At 59.4% G+C, this 18,757-nt stretch overlaps 2 protein-coding genes across 2 annotated transcripts in view; both read right to left on the minus strand.

Moving 5' to 3' along the window:
* Positions 1-652: 652 nt before the first annotated feature.
* On the minus strand, positions 653-5,965 carry EPHX3 (epoxide hydrolase 3). The gene is made up of 9 exons (XM_049640078.1): positions 5,279-5,965; positions 4,880-4,961; positions 4,085-4,460; positions 3,762-3,847; positions 3,261-3,418; positions 3,039-3,167; positions 2,107-2,210; positions 1,876-2,012; positions 653-1,787 (listed from the first exon to the last, which is right to left on the minus strand). Exons 3-9 carry the CDS (start codon positions 4,325-4,327, stop codon positions 1,562-1,564), a joined length of 1,083 nt encoding a protein of 360 aa, XP_049496035.1. The 5' UTR covers positions 4,328-4,460; positions 4,880-4,961; positions 5,279-5,965; the 3' UTR covers positions 653-1,561.
* A 536-nt stretch (positions 5,966-6,501) lies between these two features.
* The window catches only part of BRD4 (bromodomain containing 4), an 87,332-nt gene continuing 75,076 nt past the window's right edge, over positions 6,502-18,757 (minus strand). Inside the window, 10 exon segments of the mRNA XM_049640077.1 lie at positions 6,502-9,372; positions 9,715-9,955; positions 10,057-10,262; positions 10,387-10,517; positions 10,649-10,811; positions 10,911-11,023; positions 13,596-14,043; positions 14,045-14,184; positions 14,811-15,177; positions 15,293-15,345. Of these exon segments, the coding sequence (XP_049496034.1) occupies positions 9,304-9,372; positions 9,715-9,955; positions 10,057-10,262; positions 10,387-10,517; positions 10,649-10,811; positions 10,911-11,023; positions 13,596-14,043; positions 14,045-14,184; positions 14,811-15,177; positions 15,293-15,345 (1,931 nt within the window). The 3' untranslated portion in view covers positions 6,502-9,303.

An 18,757-nucleotide genomic window follows, 5' to 3' on the forward strand; every position in this document is an offset into this window, starting at 1 on the left:
ACTGTCCGGCCACAACAGGGAGCTTTTCAAAATGCAAGCCATGTTCCTCCCTGCTGAAAACTCTTCCCTGACTCCCCTTGAGAACCGAATCCAAACTCCTCACAGCCCCTGGCGGTCTGGCTGTGGCCTCTTCTCCTCTCTCGCTGCCACTAATCCCCACGTTGTTACTCCAGTAGCCTAGGCTTATTTCCACCTCCAACCTTCCTGCTTACGGCTTCCCACTCCCTGAAGTGTGTCCCCCAGCTAGGGAAGCCTTTCCTGAGTCGCCAGACACTCACCTAGCTCTCTATGCCCGTTCTGTTAACTCCAGAGTAAGGCTGTGTTGTTCACTCCCCAGCGCCTAGATCAGTGCCTGACACACAGGATGAATGAAAAGGATGTTATGTTAGAGACAAGACAGTACAGAGGGGGATGACCAACAGGCAAGTTTTAGCCAGCCAGACCCATCCCAGGGATAAGAGAATGTTTTTCTGAGGTTGCAGGTCCCCAGAGAGATTCATCAGCCTTCGTCATGACATGGTCCCCAAAGGCCAGGCAAAGGCTGGGGAGACAGAAGGGCCATGGTCAGCCTGAGGCTGGATGATTCACCCTCTATTTGTCCCACCCTCATCTGGAGGCTGGAGCCAGAGACTCCCCCCCCCTCCCCCCGCCCCAAAGAACCAGCGGAATCTGTGGTTAACTTGGAGAAGATTCCAGGCGCTGGAGAGGCAGGCCTCAGACTTCAGATGGTCATTCAGGGAGCCGGTCCCTTCCTGTGCCCTGTCCAGAATCTCAAACATCCACCCTAGCATAGCCTAGGGCTGTTTTTCCACGAATCTGAGACAGGGATCCCAGGGATCTTGCCCAGGCCGCACCTAGAGATCTTGACCTTGCAGGGTCTGGAGTCACAACCGGGAGGGAGATGGTGGGAGCTGCCCAGGGCCTGCCTAGACAGGAATCTAGACACACACCTGCTTGTACATGAGGGTCTTTCCTTGGAGAGCTGGTCAGGAGCCAGGTACAGACACCCCTATTCTAGGAGTACCCTCATCAGCACTGTCCAATAGAATGCTTTATGCTGATGTGTCAGTGGAGCCCTTGAAGCATGGCTAGAGTGACCGAGGGACTGGATTTTTAATCGATCATATTTTAATTAATTTCCATTTAAATCGAAGCAGCCAGATACGGCTGCCAGTTACCCTACTGGACAGAACAGCTTTTAGCTGAAGACTCAGATTGGAGATGAAAGCCAGGGACGGGAAGGTCAGAATCTGTGGTTTGTGCAGCTCTGGGGGCTGACGTTGGCAGGAAGGGGAAGGCCCCAGGGAGGGGAGAGGTAGGACGCTGGGTATCCAGCTCCACAGAGGAGAGAAGTACCCGGTTCCCCAGGGCTGAAGTGCTCGTTCACGTGCACAGACACTCACACCGGTGTGTGAGCAAACAGCCTGGTGCGCCTGCGGGCATCCACAGACACACTCGTGTGTGGTCTAGGAGTTCCACGCCTGTGCGTGATCCGGGAGTCCGTCGTGGTGTGCACGTGGTGTGGACTCCCAGGTGCACACAGGCCAGGGAGCGAGGGCTGCTAGCCTAGCAGGTCTTGCAAGAAGGCCCACATGTACTGGTGCATTTCCTCGGGGTTGCTCTGTGGGATCCAGTGCCCCACGCCCGGCAGGATGTGGGCCTCCAGCCGGCCGGGCACAAAGCGACTGCTGATGGCTCCTACCAGCCCCTGCTCCAAGTACGTGTCCTTCTCTCCCCACAGCAGCAGCGTGGGCGTGGCCAGTTCCTGGGGCTCCAGGGGAAGGTTCCTAGGGCCAAGACAGGTGGCAGAATAACCGCCCCTCCCCCTTGCCCCCCCAGAACCCTCCTGAGCTTCCGCCCCGGGTCTGGTCTCACCTGAAGAGGTTTCGGTAATAGTTGAGGGGCCCAGTGAGGCCACCGGGCTGGGAGAAGTCATAAAGGAAGGCCTCGAGCTCGTTGGGGGTTAAGTGTGGGATGCCTCTCTTGCGGTGTGTGAGGGTGGTCTTCAGGATCTGGGTACACAGCAGACCTACGGTTTCAGTGCCCAGCCTGCCCAGTCCCAGCCCCCCACCCTCCACGTACCCCCAGGCCTTTGCCCCACTGCACCTGGAAGTCAGACATGGACAGTAACTTCTCAGGCAGCCAGGGAAGCTGGAACAGGAACATGTAGTTGGAACGGAAGAACTGGCTGATGTGGTGCATAGAGTAGTCTGTGGGCGGCAGGGGAAAGGCAGATGTGAGGCCTGGGCCTGGGGTGGCCCCACCCCCTCGCACTCCTACACGCACCCAGGTCAGGCACACAGATGCACCAACACTCAGGAATGTCATCGCATGCCGGACCTCGTGGGGGTGACCCGACATTCCTCCTGGCCCGGGTGCCGGTGTCCCTCCCTGCCAAGTGGTCACTGTATCCACAGAATGGGGACACCTCTGTCTGCAGCCACTGCCCAGGTCTGGATGCATTTCAATACTTATTGAGCACCTACCGTATGCCAGGACCTGTTTAAAACCCTGGCGACACAGCAGTAAATGGCACAAACAAAACTCCCTTGCCCGCCTGAGAGCTGACAGTCTAGAGACAGAGACAGACAAGAAACAACACGGAGGGAGAGAGAGAGAGCGGGAGAGAGACCACAGCACTAGGACTATTATACTGGGAATTAGAATCAGGTGATGAGACGGGTATCTGCTTACTCATCTATGCCTTCCTTGCCAGAAGAAAGACATTAAGCCTCTCTTGCCTCGGTTTCCCCAACTGGATCGTGGAGATAACGACACTTTCGTATGCACAGAGGCTTGTGTTGGTTATGTATATGCAAAGCTCCTTGTCAGAGCAATTGTTACCTGTAAGTGCTCAGAAACCGTGAGTTACTCCTGAGTGCACGCTCACTGATTGTAGATTGGGAGCATCATGGGTGTCCCCAGCCCCCCCGGGGGGGGGGGGGGGGGCGGTGTTGACTGGTGGACAAGGAAGTGCAGACACAGAGACAAGCCCCTCCACACGGGCATATTCCAGCGTCCCGGGCTCCCCAACACACCTTGGTACACAGACATGGGGGCCGCACTGACAACTACCATCCGCTCCACCAGGGACGGGTAGTAGATGGAGAAATTCCAGGCGAGGACCGCACCCCAGTCGTGGGCCACCAGGATGCACTTGGAATAACCTGGGGGGTGAGAGGAACCAGTGGGAGGTGAGAAGCCAGGGAGAGGCGAGGCAGGGGTGAGGGAGGGCAGGCCTGGGATGGGGGTATCCGCACCCAGGCCCAGGATGACATCCTGGATGTCCGCCATCAGCAGGTCGATGGTGTAACAGTCAACATCCCGAGGTGCATCTGAGGAGCCGTAACCCCGTAGGTCCACAGCCACCACGTGGAAGCGGCTCTGGAACTCCCAAAGCTGGTAGCGCCAGGAGAACCTGTCAGGCGGGTGGAGAGGGAGGTTGAGTCAGGGTCCCCAGGCTGCACCTCCACCCTACGCCCGGCAGGGGCTTTCGGCAACCCCACTTCCCTGCCCTGGACTTCCCAGAAAGGAAGATGGGGGAACGCCGCGCGGAAGGCAAGGTCGGCTGCACTCTGGGTCCAGGGCAGCGTCGACACTGATACCTCTTTGTCCCATCTCTGCAGGGACATTCCTGGAGACGCCTGTCCTCGAGCACCCCCTTCTATGCCTTGGGCCCCCGGTCTACCCAGCCAGCCCCGCGGCACCTCCAGCTCCACCTGCGGCCTTGGGCGCCCCAAGCCCCTGGGCTTCATACCTACCAGTTCTCCGGGAAGCCGTGCAGAAACAGCATGAGGGGTCCGTTGCCACGTCCAGCGGAGACATAGTGGAGGCGCAGGCCCGAGCTCTGGGGGAGGACACAGTCAGAGACCCGGGGAGGCCCTCCGCACTAGGCTTGACACCCCCCCCACACACACACACACACACTGCCCGCCCTTCCGGCCACGCGCCGACCCCCGTTTGGATTCCACCATTTGCTTTCCGCTCACCGGGGCTCGGCCCCGACGGGGCCCGACCTCCCGGGGTTCTCGACCCCCGAAGCCCCGACGGCCCCCCGCACAGCCGCCCGCGCACGCGCGCTCACCTTGAGGGTCAGGAAGCAGTGTTCGCCCAGCGTGGGGTCGCTCAAGCAGGCGGGTGGGGTGCGCCGGGGGCGCCCGCAGCAGCCGCGCCGGGGCCGGCACAGCACGTGCGTGAGCGCGATGCAGCCATAGACGGCGGCGGTCAGCAGCGCCGCGCAGAACACGAGGCTCCACATGAAGGCGCGCAGGAGCTTCAGAGTGACGCGCGACGGCGCCAGCAGCGCTGTCACCACCAGCTCCGGCATGTCGCCGCGACCCGGGACGACTTCGGCGCTGCCTTCGGGGGTGTGGGCGGGGGGCGAGAGCAGCAGCAGCGAGGCGGGATCCGGGCTGGGAAGCCCACCGCCTTTGGTCTGGGGACCCTCCGTGCCTCCGGGGCTTAAGGAACGCGCCGAGAAAAGAGGAGGGAGGCTTATATCGAAACAGCCACCGCACAGGAGTCACCTAAGTGCCAGGTAAACACCTGGGCGCGACGGAGACAGGGAACAAGGATAGGGTGCGGGGATGGAGCCTGCGAGGACCAGGCTTCCGAGGCTGGGGAGGGGCTTTGAGGAGAGGGGAAGAGAATTGAGGGCGGGGCCTAGGCAGGCGGGGGGTGGGGGGGTGGGCTTCATGAGGGGGCGGGGCCTAGTAGGACTCCCGCCGCGGGTGGGTGGGAATATTAAGTCTAGAGGGAGATTGATGTCTGGACAAACAGGGGATAAGGAGGTGACTTTAGTGAAATGGGCGGAGCCTAGAGCGAAGGGGCGGAGCAATGCAGGGTAGGTGCGGCCTACGCGCCGGAACGGTGGACCCACCTTGGCCTAGGAGCTGCATAGGAGATGGAGGCGTGGCTTAGAGGGCGGGCGGGGCGAGGGTGGAGTCCAGATGAGGCGGGGCCTAAAGTTGGGCGGGAGAAGGCCGGAGGCTGGGCCCGGATACTTTGGGTGCGAGGGCTGGGCCAATAAACTGGGGGTCGGCCCGGGTCCGGGTTGAAGAGACGGGGGGCGGGGCCGGGACCTAATATGGCGGGGCGGGCGGGCCCGGAAGCGGAAGGAGGGGACAGGTAGTGCCTTGGCTGGGATTAGAAGGCGCGGGCGGTCGCCGCAACCCGGGGAGGACTTGAGAGCCCCTGCCGCCGCCCTTCGGAGCTCCCCTCCCTGGAGTGCGCGGCCCTGTCCTTGGCCTGGCTGGGAGAGACCTAACAGCACCCTCACCCAGGCCTGGTTCCAACGGCGGGTCCAGTGGCCTCGACCCCGGGAAGTCCTCCAGTTAGTCCAGCGCCCGCCGGCCCCGCCCCTGCACGGCTGTGATTGGAGGGCGGTGGTCATTGACGTGCGGGTGACAGGTCTCGCCCGGGAGCCAATCGGCAGGTGTTGAGGCCGGGCTGGGGGGTGGGGATTCGCCGGTGGCGACCAATGGAGACGCGGAGACTCTTAACTTCTAGAGGGCTGACCCGGCCCGCGAGCCGGAGGACCGGGCCGGTTGAGTCCCTGGGGCTGTCAGAAAGAGGAAGTGGGTCAGGATCGGTCGAGAAGGCCGACAGGGCAGGTTCTTCCTCCTGTTTTGCAACCTTCCCCCAAGATCCTAAACATTTCACGGTCACTCACCGTTTAACCCACGTAACAACCCTATTAAGTGTAGGTACTATTATCACATCTCTGTATTACAGACCACGAACCTGAAATTCGGGGATTAAGTCATTTGCCTAAAGCCATACAACTTGCTGAACGGGATTTATGAAAAAAGCAACAATCTCGGGCTCCACCTCTCCCGCCCGGAGGCGGCCATTGGAACGCTGTTAGCTTTCTTCTGGTGGTTACCCAGGTATCTCGCTCGACAGGCTTGTGTGGCCATTTCTTGAGGACCAATTTAGGAAGTTCATTAAGGATGGACTCAAGCCTCACCACCCCTGGACGGACCCTACCCATTTTTAGTTTTCCTTTTGGTTTCCTCTCTAACTTTAAACACCCTTCTCATTATTTTTGTCACCTCCCACTGCTAACCTCTACCTTTGTGTTGTTAAGGCTGAACAGGACACCATCCTGGGCCCATAATTAAGTCTGTGGGTTCCTACTTAAAGGGGCATGGTGGTTTATGTGGTTCGGCCTCAGTAAACAATGTATTTCAGACTCGGTTGGACGGCTATGATTACATGGCTTGTATTGTACAAAGGTTTATTCTCCCTGTACCAAGTACCTTTCTTTTCTTGCACGATTAGCCTGGATCACAGCTTCGGTTTCTTTTACACTTTCCATCAAATCAATCCTCCACAGCCACTGGGTGATCCCGGTTGTGCCTCCTTGAGTCCTCTAATCTGGCTGCATGGCTGGTGGGAGTCTGGGGCTCGCCCTTCTTCCTCTGCTACACAAAACTTGACTCCCTCCATCCCCCTACCCCAGCTTTGCCCTCAGACAAAAACACAGCAGTAGTCACAGGATGGTTAATTTTATATTCAGTACAAATGTTTATTTTTGCAATGAGAACTGCACAAAAAAAAAAAAAAAAACCTTTAGTATATAAGTGAAAAGTCTACGAATTCCCTTCTACAAATGTCTAAAGTGTTTAATACAAGTCTCAGATTCACTGACATAATTATTGGCCAAGCGATCCGTGCATACAGTACAGTGGGGGGCTTGTACACACCTCTTACTCTTGTATAGGACTAAGATTTCTAGTACTGTGGGAGGGAATGGGAAATGGCCAGAGAAATTAAATAGTAGATCCAAGTTCTAATTACAACCCAGTTAGAGGAACACCCATCAAGGAGGTGTGGAGAGGGCCATGGCAGAATTAAATCTTTAGAAGGAAGGTGCAGACAAAACCATTTCTCCAGCTAAACAGTCGGACCTGGCCTGGGGAAGTTACTGAACAAAACACGGAACAGAAGTGAGGGGGTGGGATGAGATGGAAGAAACCCCAAAGAACCAATGAAGTCCCACTTGAACCGGCAGCACAGTGGCACATCGAGGAAGTGCCTGCTGGGGGGTGGGGCAAGGGTAGGGAGGCAAGTGGGGGCCTCTGGCCGGCCGCCTGAACTACACTCTTGCCAAGAGGTTTCGGCAGATCCCAAACACAAGATGATACAAGGGCTTTTCCGGTTGAAACAGAAAAGGGAGATAGGGGTTAAGAAACAGTGCTAGAAATGTTTCAGTTTACGTCTCTGCACACATAAATGATACACTTTCATCCTACATCCTAGGGGCCACTCTTGAGTGCCCCCCTCGCCTTGTGGCACACAGGCAAGGGGGGCAGGGTAGCCATACGGCAGGATCTCTCGGGCAGGCATGTGTGCGTGCGTGTCTACATGCATGGGGCGGGGGAGGATCCCATTGTGGGGGATGGACACTTATCTAAGAACATCTGGTTAACCCTGAGCTTAAATGAAAGGAGCAGTTAAGGTAGAGGCAGGCAAGGTGGCAGAAGTGGCCCAAGTCCTCTGGTGAGTGGGGGACCAGGATGGAGGAGGGCGAAGGGGGGAAAATACTGTCTGGAGTCTGGCCAGGTTCTGCTGGAGCATGTCACCCCGCTAGGAGACCAGGGTCCATAGAAAGAATGGGTGCCTGGGCTCCGTGTCACAGCTTCAACGTGGTCACAGGAGACGGCCTAGGTGGCCCTGGTGGTAGTTCTTGTACAAAGGTGGTTTGGGATTTGGGGGGGGGGGGGGGCGGGGGAGCGGCCCTGGGCCTAACCTAGGCAACAGGTGGTTCACAAAGAAATGTCAGGAAGACACCAGCATTAAAAAAGAGAGATGTGTTTATTCCATGATCAGTACAGACCAAATGCATATTCACCGTATGAAAGTCAAACCAGTCAGTGACTCCAGAGTTTGGCCAACACTGAGGCACCAGCGACGTGGTGTAGAGTGGGTTCTCATGGCACACGTAACCTCACCAAGGGCTCCAATTATAAAATTAAAAAAAAAAAAAAAAAAAAAAAAAAAGTAGGGGAAGTGGCAGCCGGCTGGTCAGGCTGGGTGGGGAGCCTCTGCCTCAGTGGTCTGTGGCCCCCAGCCCCCGGTGCCCGCCTCATCCCCTGGCCCTTCCTTTCCTGGTAAAAAACAACTCAAAACAGATTTGACATTAAAAAACAAAGGAGTGGGGAGGGAAAAGAAAACATGGCTTTATAATTAAAAATAGACTAATAAAGTTTGAAACTGAGTAAAATATAGGCAGTTTTTTTTGTGTGTGTTTTGTGTTTTGTTTTGTTTTTTGTGGGTTTTTTTGAGTTTTTTTTTTACACCAGTTTGGTGGAGTCACCAACAAACTTCAAACAAAGATATGCCAACTATGTTCACTACACAGTACAGCCACGGTCACACACTACCCACAGCGCGGTGGCAGCCGCCGCTCAATGAGGAGACGATCACACCATTTCGGAGATAAGCAGTGCCATTGTGTCTGGAGGAGAAGAGAGAGTTAAAAATAAAATAGAATCCAACAAAAAAAATATATATAGGAAAAAACAAAACAAAACAAAAAAAAAAAAAACCCAGAAACACAGTTGGGAAGGAACTGACTTTGGTTGGTGGCCTCACTCACTGGGCGAGGCCGGCCCACACACGCGCGTGTGACAGTCACCTCGCTCCGAATTGCCATGGACACACACACACCTCCACGGCACTATTCCCTTTTGCACAAGCGAACACTTACAGAGAGCGGCTCTCGATTAAAGGCTTGTGGGGGGAGGGGCGGGGTGGGGTCTGTTCAAGGCAAAGTCAGTGCCAGCAAGGGGTGGGCCGGCGCCCTCGCCCGCCTCCAGCTCGCTCGGGCCTGCCCTGGCCTCCTGGGAGCGGGCGGTGGTGGCTGGGGTGTGGGGGGAAGGACTCCTGGTGGGCAGGACGTCACGAACGTCACTTTCTCGGGGACAGAAACCAGTCACGGTGGTGGCGGCAGCAACAATGTCCTGTGTATACTGTGTAGACATTTGGCGGAGAGCAGGGCCTGTGCCCTGCACGCGGGGACGCGCGGCTTGGGTCTGGCCGGCACTTGCTCGTGGCGAGGCGTGCTCTGAGCTGACGTCCCGTGAGGGGGTGGTGGGTGGCGGGCTGTCCAGCTGGCTGTAAGGCAGACAGGCTCTGCGATCCTCAGCTGCCCGTCAGGCCTGCCCCGGGCACAGCATGCAGGAGGGCCAGGCCCGGAGACACCCCCTCGCCGCTGCTACCGCCTCCACTGCCGCCCCTAACACTATGGAGAGTCAACGTTTTGCCAGAAAATCAGAGTCAGAAGTCACCTAGGTGCTCTCAGAAAAGATTTTCTTCAAATATTGACAATAGATCACTCTGGAAATTCATGTCAATGGTAGCTGCCATCTGGAGGGGAGAGGTGGGAAGGAGGGAGTGAGAAGAGGTGCCCTCCCCTGGCTATGGCTTCCGAACTCCCCGCCCACCCCTCAGCCCCTTCCAGCACTGGCCATGCCCTCAGGGCCCACATCCAGGCACCTCGGCACTGGCTCTGAGCCCCCTCTGAGACCCTGAGGCCAGCACAGTGCAGAGAAGCAGCAGCCCTGTCCTGAGCACCACCCCCGTCCCGCCCCACGCCCCCCCCCCGCCCCTGCATGGGGTGCTCACCCCACCCCTCGGAGAGAGACTGCCTTCACCCCGGGGTTCGCGGCCCCCTTTCGCAGCCCCTGCCCAGAGGTCCCCCCCACTCACCGCTTCCCGGCGCCTTCGCTCCTGCTCCCGCTTTCGGGCCAACTCCCTCTGCTGATCCAGCATGGACTGGGGCTGGGAGCTCTGGGCCTGGGGGGCGGCGGCCGCGGCCACGGCGGCCGCCTGCTGCTGCTGCTGCTGCTGCTGCTGCTCCTGCCGTTGCTGCTGCTGCTGCTCCTGGCGCCGGCGAGCCTCCTCGTGGGCTCGCCGGGCCTGCTCCAGCGCATCCTCATCCTCCCGGCTCCTGAGGAGAGCAGGCCAGAGCCGCCAGTGAGCAGGGGCAGGGCGGGAAGGAGGGCAGAGCAAGCCCCAGAAAACCCCAGGCTGCCTGCAGCCCCAGCCCACCTCATGCGCTCCTGCCGAAGCCGCTCCTTCTCCTTCTCCGCGTGCTCGGCCTGCGCCTTCAGGGCCTTCTCACGCTCCTCCTTCTCCCTGGCAGCGCGGCGGAACTGCTCGAAGCTGTCACTCGAGGACTTGGCTGTGGAGGACGGGGTGGTGGGATGCTTCTGCACCAGGCTAGCCCAGGAGCCCATGTTCTTGATTTTTAAGTCCTGCCAGGCAGAGAGACCACAGGGTGGGGGGTGAGGGGCCCTGCCAAGAGGCCCAGAGCCTGCGGGCACACCCACCAAGGTGCCTCCCTGGAGTGAGGGACACTCGTGGACTCACTGCTCCTACCTTTTTGGGTGCAACTGGTGTCTTCGGCTCCTGTTTCTGTTTGTCCTTGTCGGGGGCCCCTGGTGGGGGTGCATTCTGCTCAGGGGGCCGGATCACAGGTCTCCCGACGTCCACAGGCTTCATCTCAGGCCCTGGAACACAAACTGCTTGTGGGCCTCGGCTGGGGCCCATTCCCCCCTGCCCCCAAGCCCAGCAGGGCACAGTCAATAAGCCCACAGAAAGCTCTCGTCCAGTGCAGGCCGGGGGCAGAGAGGGCACTCACGTTGGGGCAGGTGAACGGGCGCCTTGATGTTCTCCGGGTGCTTAGGGGGCTCTGGCCGCAGCGAGGGGCTGAAAGGCTCGCTGCGGATGATGGGTGAGTGGATCTTCTCCTCCTTAACCACCACCAGGGGCTGGGGCTGGACCACAGAGGCCGCGCGCAGCTCCTGGGACGGCACAGGCACGGTGGCCGGTGAGGCAGGTGGGTGCCTCTGGCACCGGCCCACACCTGGCCCTGGGGGCTGTGGCCCAGCCCTGCCCTTTACCTGCTTCTTAGGCTGGACATTTTGCTGGGGTGGCGACTGGTGGGTCAGGCTCTGGAACGGTGGCATCTGGGGGGAATGTATCATAAGCGGGGAGGGGGCTTCGCGAAGGTGACCTAGGAGAGGTGACAAGGAGCACATCAACTTGTATGGAAGCCACTGGCCTGGGCCCGGCCGAGACCCACAGTGGCTGAGCCCTGAGCAGGTCAGGCCCCTAGTTTGCTGTGCGGATAGCAGCGCTTTGTGGAGCCACGAGCTCAGTCCTGGTGTCAGAATCACCAAGAATCTTTGAAAAGTGGATTCTGATGTATTTGGTTGCAGGTAAGGTCTGGGCCCGAGTGCTTTTTAAAAGCTTTCCAGATGCCTCTATGGCACAGGCTGGGTTAAATATAAGGGACCTCAATAACCTCACAGAATAGACATCCTGGGCTCCCAGCTGTCCACGCATGGCTTAACCTGCCTGCATGGACAAATGTTTTGGGCCTAGGGCCAGATGCCCAGGACCCTCCCTCCCCACACAACTTAGCTTGCAAGCCCCACACAAGGGGGACTCCTGGAACTGGCCCACCACAGCAGAGCCGGGAGAACAGTCCTCACCTTGTGGCTCTTATGGGAATTGAGCCAGCCCACCCAGCCACCCACCTTCCTCAAACCAACGGTGGGGTGGGAGCATAGGGGAGGGTCAGTGGAGATCCAGGCAGCCATGAGGTTCAAGCACCTGGCACAGGGCAGGAGTCTTGAAAGCCCCATCAAAGCACTTAAGCCTGACTCCCCAGTTTCACTGGTGAGAAAACAGCCTTAGGTCACGGTCACCCAGTCCCGCCTTCAACTCTCTACCTATTCCAGCATGGAAACACCCTCCTGCTTGGATCCTTGACATGTCTTGGCTGGCCCCAGCATGGGACAAGCCATACTTGCCCATTAACACAAAGCCACCTCTCTGCAGTGCCCTTCCGTGCTCCCGGTCCTGCCTTGTGCCTCACACTGAACAACCTAACCCAAGTTCCGCACGCAGGCCCTTCCACTGACCTTCTCCAGGCTGGATTCCAGCCGCCATCTGCCAGCACAGACACAGACACCCTTGGCCTTCCACCAGTCTCCTGGGCCTGGCACAGACCACAATGCCCCAAGTATGGTGGACCTTCCTTGCCCCCATCCCTCTAGAGCCAGAACTTGCTCCTAACCTCAAGAGAGGTAGAACGGCTGCTCAGAGACAACATGGTGCCAAGGATCAGCCTGCCCCTGACCCCTTGGCCCCTGGCCCCGCGTGGCAGGTTTTGCCAGACTTGGTGTCGGTGGCCCCAGTCCAGGCCTAGGGATCTGCAGGCATAGGACAGGACTGCAACAGTCTCTTGTCCGGGTGGCTCCCTCAGCAGCACCTGTTTAATCTACCAGTCGTTAGAGGGGAGGTCCAATGGCTCGGGGGTAGTGCCTATAAGCTGGCCACATGCCCACAGATGCCTGTGAAACCCCCTTGAGACTCCAACCACTTGGCCTTTGGCCCGAAGTCCCCGGCTGCGTTCCAACCCACACTGCTCCCTGTGACCCATCCCAGGCCGCAGGAGAGCAGGGGAGGTGGGCCTGGGGACTCATGGCGTAGGTGGCCAGAGGAGGCTTACCCCTTTCCCCCACTGCCCCCCACAGGGAAGCCTGGCCTTCCTCAAGGGCGAAAACAGGCGAGCAGCACAGCTGCTGGGACCAGCAGCAGCCTTTCCCAGGGAGAACAGACAGCTGTTCTTGGCTCAGGGCATGCGATGATCCACTTGGCACCTGGCAGCTTTTGCTAGGTTTAGGAGCAGTCACGGCCCGAGATCAACAGCCTTGTTGTTCAATTTGCAGGCGGCACCTGCACTCCCCAGCCAGGCTACGTGGTCCTCCCTGCCAAGTCCAAGAACTTCAACCTTGATCCTCACGCGTCAGCACACCAGGAGGCACTGACTGGAACAATCCCCCTCGCTGAAGCTGCCCGGCACGGTATGGTCACAGACACTTAAAAAACAGGGGCCAGGAAAGGCGAGAGGGTGCAGCCTGACCACTGCTGTGGGAAAGGGCAGCCTGAACCAGGCTGGAGAAAGGGAGCAGGAAATGGAAGATGGCTCCTGGGTGTGCCCCAAGCCACCTCTCAGCTTAAACGCAATTTTCTCCCACATGGTCCTCATGTACCAGGTGAGCTTTACAACACTGAGAGCAGGGCACCTAGTTCTACAGGTTCCCAAACAGCCCCAGCTACCCTGGCCTGCCCCCTAACTCTGTCTGGACCTCACTTCCTACCCTGTTTAAATTAGCTCTGGCTCATTCTTTGATACCTCCTCCAGGAAGCCTGTCCTGACTCTCAGAAATGGATAAGATGCCTCCCTGGGCTCCTGGCTTCCCCACCTAACAGGATCACAACGTACTGTAATGCTCGTGACTGCGACTTCCCAGACCAGGGCCAGCGGGGACCCCATTCTCAGTCATCTCAGGTGGCAAGTCAAGACAGACCCCAGATAACAATGCTACATGAAGCCCCAACGCCCCCTCTCAGCCACCTCTCCAACCAACCCAGAGCCTTCAAGGCTCAACTCTGGGCCCACCTCAGCCTGGAGCTTGAGCTGACCCACTGGGCTTCTTAAAGACAAGATTCTGGGCCCAACACCAGTTTTCCCAGAGCCCGGGGCAGGGCGGGGGAGGGGGCAAGGGCCGACTTACCAGTTGAATAGGGGTCTGACTTGTGGTGCCGGGGTGAAGGGTGGTGCTGGATGACCTGTTGAGGCTTGGCGGGCTGTGGCGGTGGCGGCTGCTGGCCCGGGGGTGGGTGTGCGGGCTGCTGGCCCGGGGGTGGTGGGGGCTGCTGGATGTGGGTGGGGAACTGCATGGGCTGCATGTGCACGGGCCGCGGGGGGGGCTGGTGCTGCTGCTGGGGCGGTGGCTGCGGCTGGGGAGGCGGTGGTGGTGGCTGCTGCTGCAGCTGCTGCTGCACGGCGGGGTGGGGTGGGGGCGGCAGGGGGGGCGGGGGCTGGGACTGCACCTTCACGGAAGGGAGTAGCGGTGTGGGGGGCTGCACCTTCTGCAGCTGCTGCAGGTAGAGCTGCATCTGCATGGAGGTGAGGGGTGGGGCGGGTGGCTCTTCGTCCTCCTGCAATAGCACTTGGGGGGGGCTGAGCCATGGGGGGCTGTGGGAGAAGGGGTGGCTGAGCCAGGGCAGGTGACACGGCCGGGGGCCGGGCGGGCTTGGGGGGCAGGGCGGCGGCTCGGTTGCTGGGCCGCGACGGCTGCTGGGGCAGCGCGTTGTGCAAAGCTGGAAAGACGAGGGCGCGGCAGTGAGGCTCACGGCTTCTGCACCCCACGGCCCAGCCTTCCCACTCCATCCTGACCTCCTACGGGTCTCCCTCCACTGGCTGCCCCACCCTCCCTGGCCTCCCACAGATTCAGGAATAAGAACAGTTTCCAGAGAAGCCTATGAGATCGGGCCCCTCGCCAGCGCCACTCTGCCCTGTGCCCTGCCCCCCGACCTCCCTCCTTGCCCCGTGGGTCTCAGAGCAGGCCTTCCCCAACCGCCCCCCCCACCCAGCTACTTTGTCTCTGGCCCAAGTGTGCATGCATCCCCCAGCACCTCCATCCCCAGGTTGGAGGCAGCGTGCGGCAGCGTATCTTTTTTCTACCTCGCGCGACACCCAGCCCACGGAAGGAACAAATCGGTGTCTTCCGTATCAAAGAACTAACTCTGTGCGGGGCCTGTCCCATGGCGTGCGTCTCAGTCTCCCGTCATTTCCTTAATGGCTTGGAAAATCAACTGGCCTCCCTTTGGAAGCAACACAACTACAGCCGAGGGGGTTCCACAGGTCGCCCAGAGTGCCTAGTCAGTGAAAGAGCAGGACGGGAAGGGGGCCTCCCTGCACCTCGGCAGGCGTGGCCGCAGCTCACCTGGAGGAGAGACCACCGAGTGCTGGTTGAGATGAGGTGGAGTGCTGTGCTCGGGCGGCTGGGGCAGGTGAGGGGGCAGCTCGGGCTGCGGCAGGTGCAGGATGGGCTGGGTGAAGTGGCCGATGGGGTCGAAGACGCTGCCTGGGAGCTGGGGCTCCAGGACGGGCACCTGGGCGGCGATGAAGGGCGGAGGCGAGGACTTCATCGTGGTGGCTGCCTGTGGCGGCATGGAAGGCGGGGGCGGCGGGGGCGGGGGCTGCTGCTGCTGCGGAGGTGGAGGCGGCGGGGGCTGCTGGGGAGGCGGCGGGGGCTGCTGGGGCACGGGGGCCGGGGTCTGCTGCATCTGCTGATGGTGGTGGTGATGGTGCTGCGGACAGACAGGCTGACATCAGGCAGGCGGGACACTCCTGTGTACCCTCGGGGCCCATGAGGGCAGGTGGCCAGCTGCTCACCCGCTGGAGGACACCCCTGAGACCACGTACCTTCTTCTGCTCCCTCCCGGGGTGCCCCTTCTTTTTTGACTTCGGAGCCATCTCTGCAGAGGGAAAGAGAAGGTGGTGAGGTGCTGGGGGAGAGGACTGTGAGCCGGCCTTGGAGGCAGAGCCAGGAGAAAACACAGGGTAAGTTCAGAAGGGCTGGTGACGGTGACAGGGAGGGTAGCTGGGTTCCGTCAGGGACGGGAGTCGGTCACGGGAGAGAGAGACGTATGGGGCGTCACCTACCCATTTGCCTGCCACTTCTCCTAGCAGGGACCACGTCTGAAAAGCCTCCCTGCCCACGAGTTCCACTAAAGGATGATGCCCGGGTACGCTGGGAGATGAGCTACAGAGACCTCCTCGCCCAGTGTCTCCCCCACTTGCTGGGTCAGATGCCACTATGGTGACCGAAGTGTCTGCACCCCAGCCCGCTCTGCCTTGGGAACAATAGTGCCACTCAAAATGATCACATCCATTTGATGGATCAGCCAAGTGAGGCTCAGAGAAATTAAGGGACCTGCCCTGTGTCACGCAGCTGCAAAGTAACGACGTGGCTGCCTCCAACTGTCCTGCCCTCTAAGCTGACTCCTTCCCATCCTCCCAGGGGAAGCAGAGCTGCACGAGAGTGGTGACAGTGGTGACGTCAGCATGGGCCAAGGCCTGGCTGCAGAGTGAGCACTTTAGGGGAGGGACTGATGGAGAGAGGGAGGGAAGGCAGGCCAGCGTCTCAGGAATGACCCGGAGGAAACGGAGAAGGTGCTCGCTACCGTGGCCAGCAAAGGTGGCCACCAACCAGCATCCCCTTCCTCGTGAAAGACCAGCCTCAGACAAGTCCCCGTGATGGGACACAGCCAACGTGCTGCAGGGAGAAGGCAGTGTGTGCCCTGGTTCCTCAGGGGCCAGCGGCTTGTTGCTGCCATCGTATGGCCTTGTCCAGGGTGGGCCTGTCCCTGCAAGGAATGGGCAACTGCCAACACACACACCCAACCCACAGATATATGCTAAGGATCTTCTGCCACCTGTTTGTCCCCTGCCAAGAATCGCTGGTGTGCGAACCCCAGAGAGGGAGAGGAGGCCCAGTCGGCACTCTTGGCCTAGGAAATGATGAAGTCAACAACGAGGTAGGAGACGGGACCCACGGTGCCTTTCAACTTCCTGTCACCAAGAGACACCTCTTGGCTTTGCCTGGCTTCCCCTGAGCTCCTTGCCAGGGTGCCGGCTCTTGCTGGTGTCGGAGGACACATGCTTTGCCCAAGGCGTGCCACCTCTGCTGGTAGCTGCTTCACGGAGGGCCGTGCTAAGCTTCTGTGAGGTGCACAGCCACAGGGCACAGCGCGCTACCAAAACGGAGGAGAAGGGACCTCATGCCCTGCAAGAGCTCACCATTCCATGCAAGAGACAAGACAGTGACAAAGACCTCAGCAGCTATGGACACACGTCCTCATACAAATGGCCGCAACCGGGGACACCTGGAACACGGGAACCAGAAGCCCGGCCTCAAACCCGGACACTGGAGATGCCAGGAGAGGGTTCAGGGCTCTTTGGGTCACGGCAGGAAACCGGGTGAGAGGAACACTCTTGTGGGTGGGACATACAAAGGGGACAGTTTGGGTGACTTGCGGGATTAGGGCCATGGCGCTGGCAGCTGCAGGGTGAAGGAGGGACACTGAACTAGAAAGGTGGGAGGCCCAGGACCAAAGGGGCCCTCCATGCACTGGGCAGAGCACGGTGTGCAGAGGCCTCTGAGCCGAAGGGAGCAGGAAGGGGCTGGGGGCGGGGGCGTCCCTCCAGGACGGGCACCTCTCGCAGCAGATCCCAGGAACAGACACTGAAACTCGAGGGAGGCTGGAGCAGCCACTCACACATGGGCAGGCCTTTGGGAGGCTGGGGGACTGGAACCTAGGGTAAGAAAGGGCTCAGGCTCAGTGGGGAAAGTCTGACCAGGAGAAGACACGGTGTTGCAGAGAGAGGGCTGGGGTGGCCTGTCATCTCATGGCCTCAGGGGAATCCCCCTTTTTTTTTTTCCTACCATAAAGGAGGGACGGTGGTAGCTCTGTGTGCCCTCACTATCCCCTCGCAGGCCGTGAGCAGAGAGGCCCACGTGAGCACTCATGGGGACAAAATGCTGTGGGGTCCCAGGGGTTCCAGAGAGTGGGTGTTGGCTGCCTTGGCAAGTGTCCCAGGTCTCTGGGGGGAAGTGCCGGTGGGGAGGGGGATGGGCCTAGAGCGGGAGAACCGGTGGGAGGTACGCAGCAGACCTCCAGGACCAGAGGTCACAAAAGGGGCCGGCGGTGGGGACCAAAGGGTGCTGGAGCCTGTTTGGGACAGCTGCATACAGCTCATGTGGCCCGAGCCTCCTGCTGGAGTTACTGGTAGGAAGACAAGACAGGAAGTGCACAGCTTCACGACACACCAGCCCCGAGACACCCACACAAAACTCTCTAGAAAGGGTTACATGAAGATGGCCTCGAGTACTGTGTGATCTTTATTCCATGAAAATCTTGAACTCAACACAAATTTCATCTTTACATAGGATGGTAATTGTACAAAGAATTAAAACGTTTTTGTAAAATCTGATTAAAACACTGATTCCTCCCCCGCCCCCCCCCTCCGCCCCCACTCAAGGGAAGGAGACAGGATTGAGGGTAAGGGCAGGGCAGAGGCACAGAGCCCCTCAACGCAACGGACTGGGGAGCCCTGGCGCTAGCAGAGGCCCAGGCCACCCGCCCCTCCTACAGCAACTCCTCCGGCCCCGCAGGCTGGCTGGTGTGTCAAGGCCCAGCTGGCACGTGCCCCTGCTCACACACAGGAGGCTGCCAATGAGGAGTGAGTGGGCACTGCTCTCTCTGCCCTATTCCTGGGGCACTGGGCACAGGTGACGGCTCGAGTCTAAAGATCGAGTTCCCTGATAGATAAAAGCCCGATGGGCAAGGAGGCCAGGATCCCTGGACAGCAAGGGAGCAGAGACCCTGCAGGCGAGCTGGCCTGTGGCTATAGCTGGTATGCACGAGTGTGGGAAGGGGTGGAGCGGCAACACAGGCCGACACTGTGGGAATCCAGGCTGCCATTTGTTCCAAGACGGCAGAATCTTCCCAGAAAGACAATGCCAGCAGCTTCCCAACTGTCCTGTGGGAATCTCTGGGCATGAAGCCCCCTGGCTCCAGCCAGGCCGAGCTGCACTGGGAACACATCAGGCACAGGCCAAAGGGCAACTCAAAATAGTCTGTTTGGCAAATGAGTTTGACTGGAAGAAGACTGGCCAGAGGATCAGAGAGCAGCCTAGGAACTCGCAAGCATCACTGCAGGGCCCTGGAGAGGCTGGATCTAGAACCCAAGGCCCCGAGGAAGTGTCCCAGGGTTTCTGCACAGGAGGTGGCCAGCATCCACCAGCTGCTGATGGTGAACTACACCTCCTCAAACTTGCTTCCAGCTCTAGAAGGCAGGCTCCGAGGTGCCAGGAGACTGTTATAA

Source organism: Panthera uncia, chromosome A2 (assembly GCF_023721935.1).
Source record: "Panthera uncia isolate 11264 chromosome A2, Puncia_PCG_1.0, whole genome shotgun sequence".
Taxonomy (NCBI): Eukaryota; Metazoa; Chordata; class Mammalia; order Carnivora; family Felidae; genus Panthera; species Panthera uncia.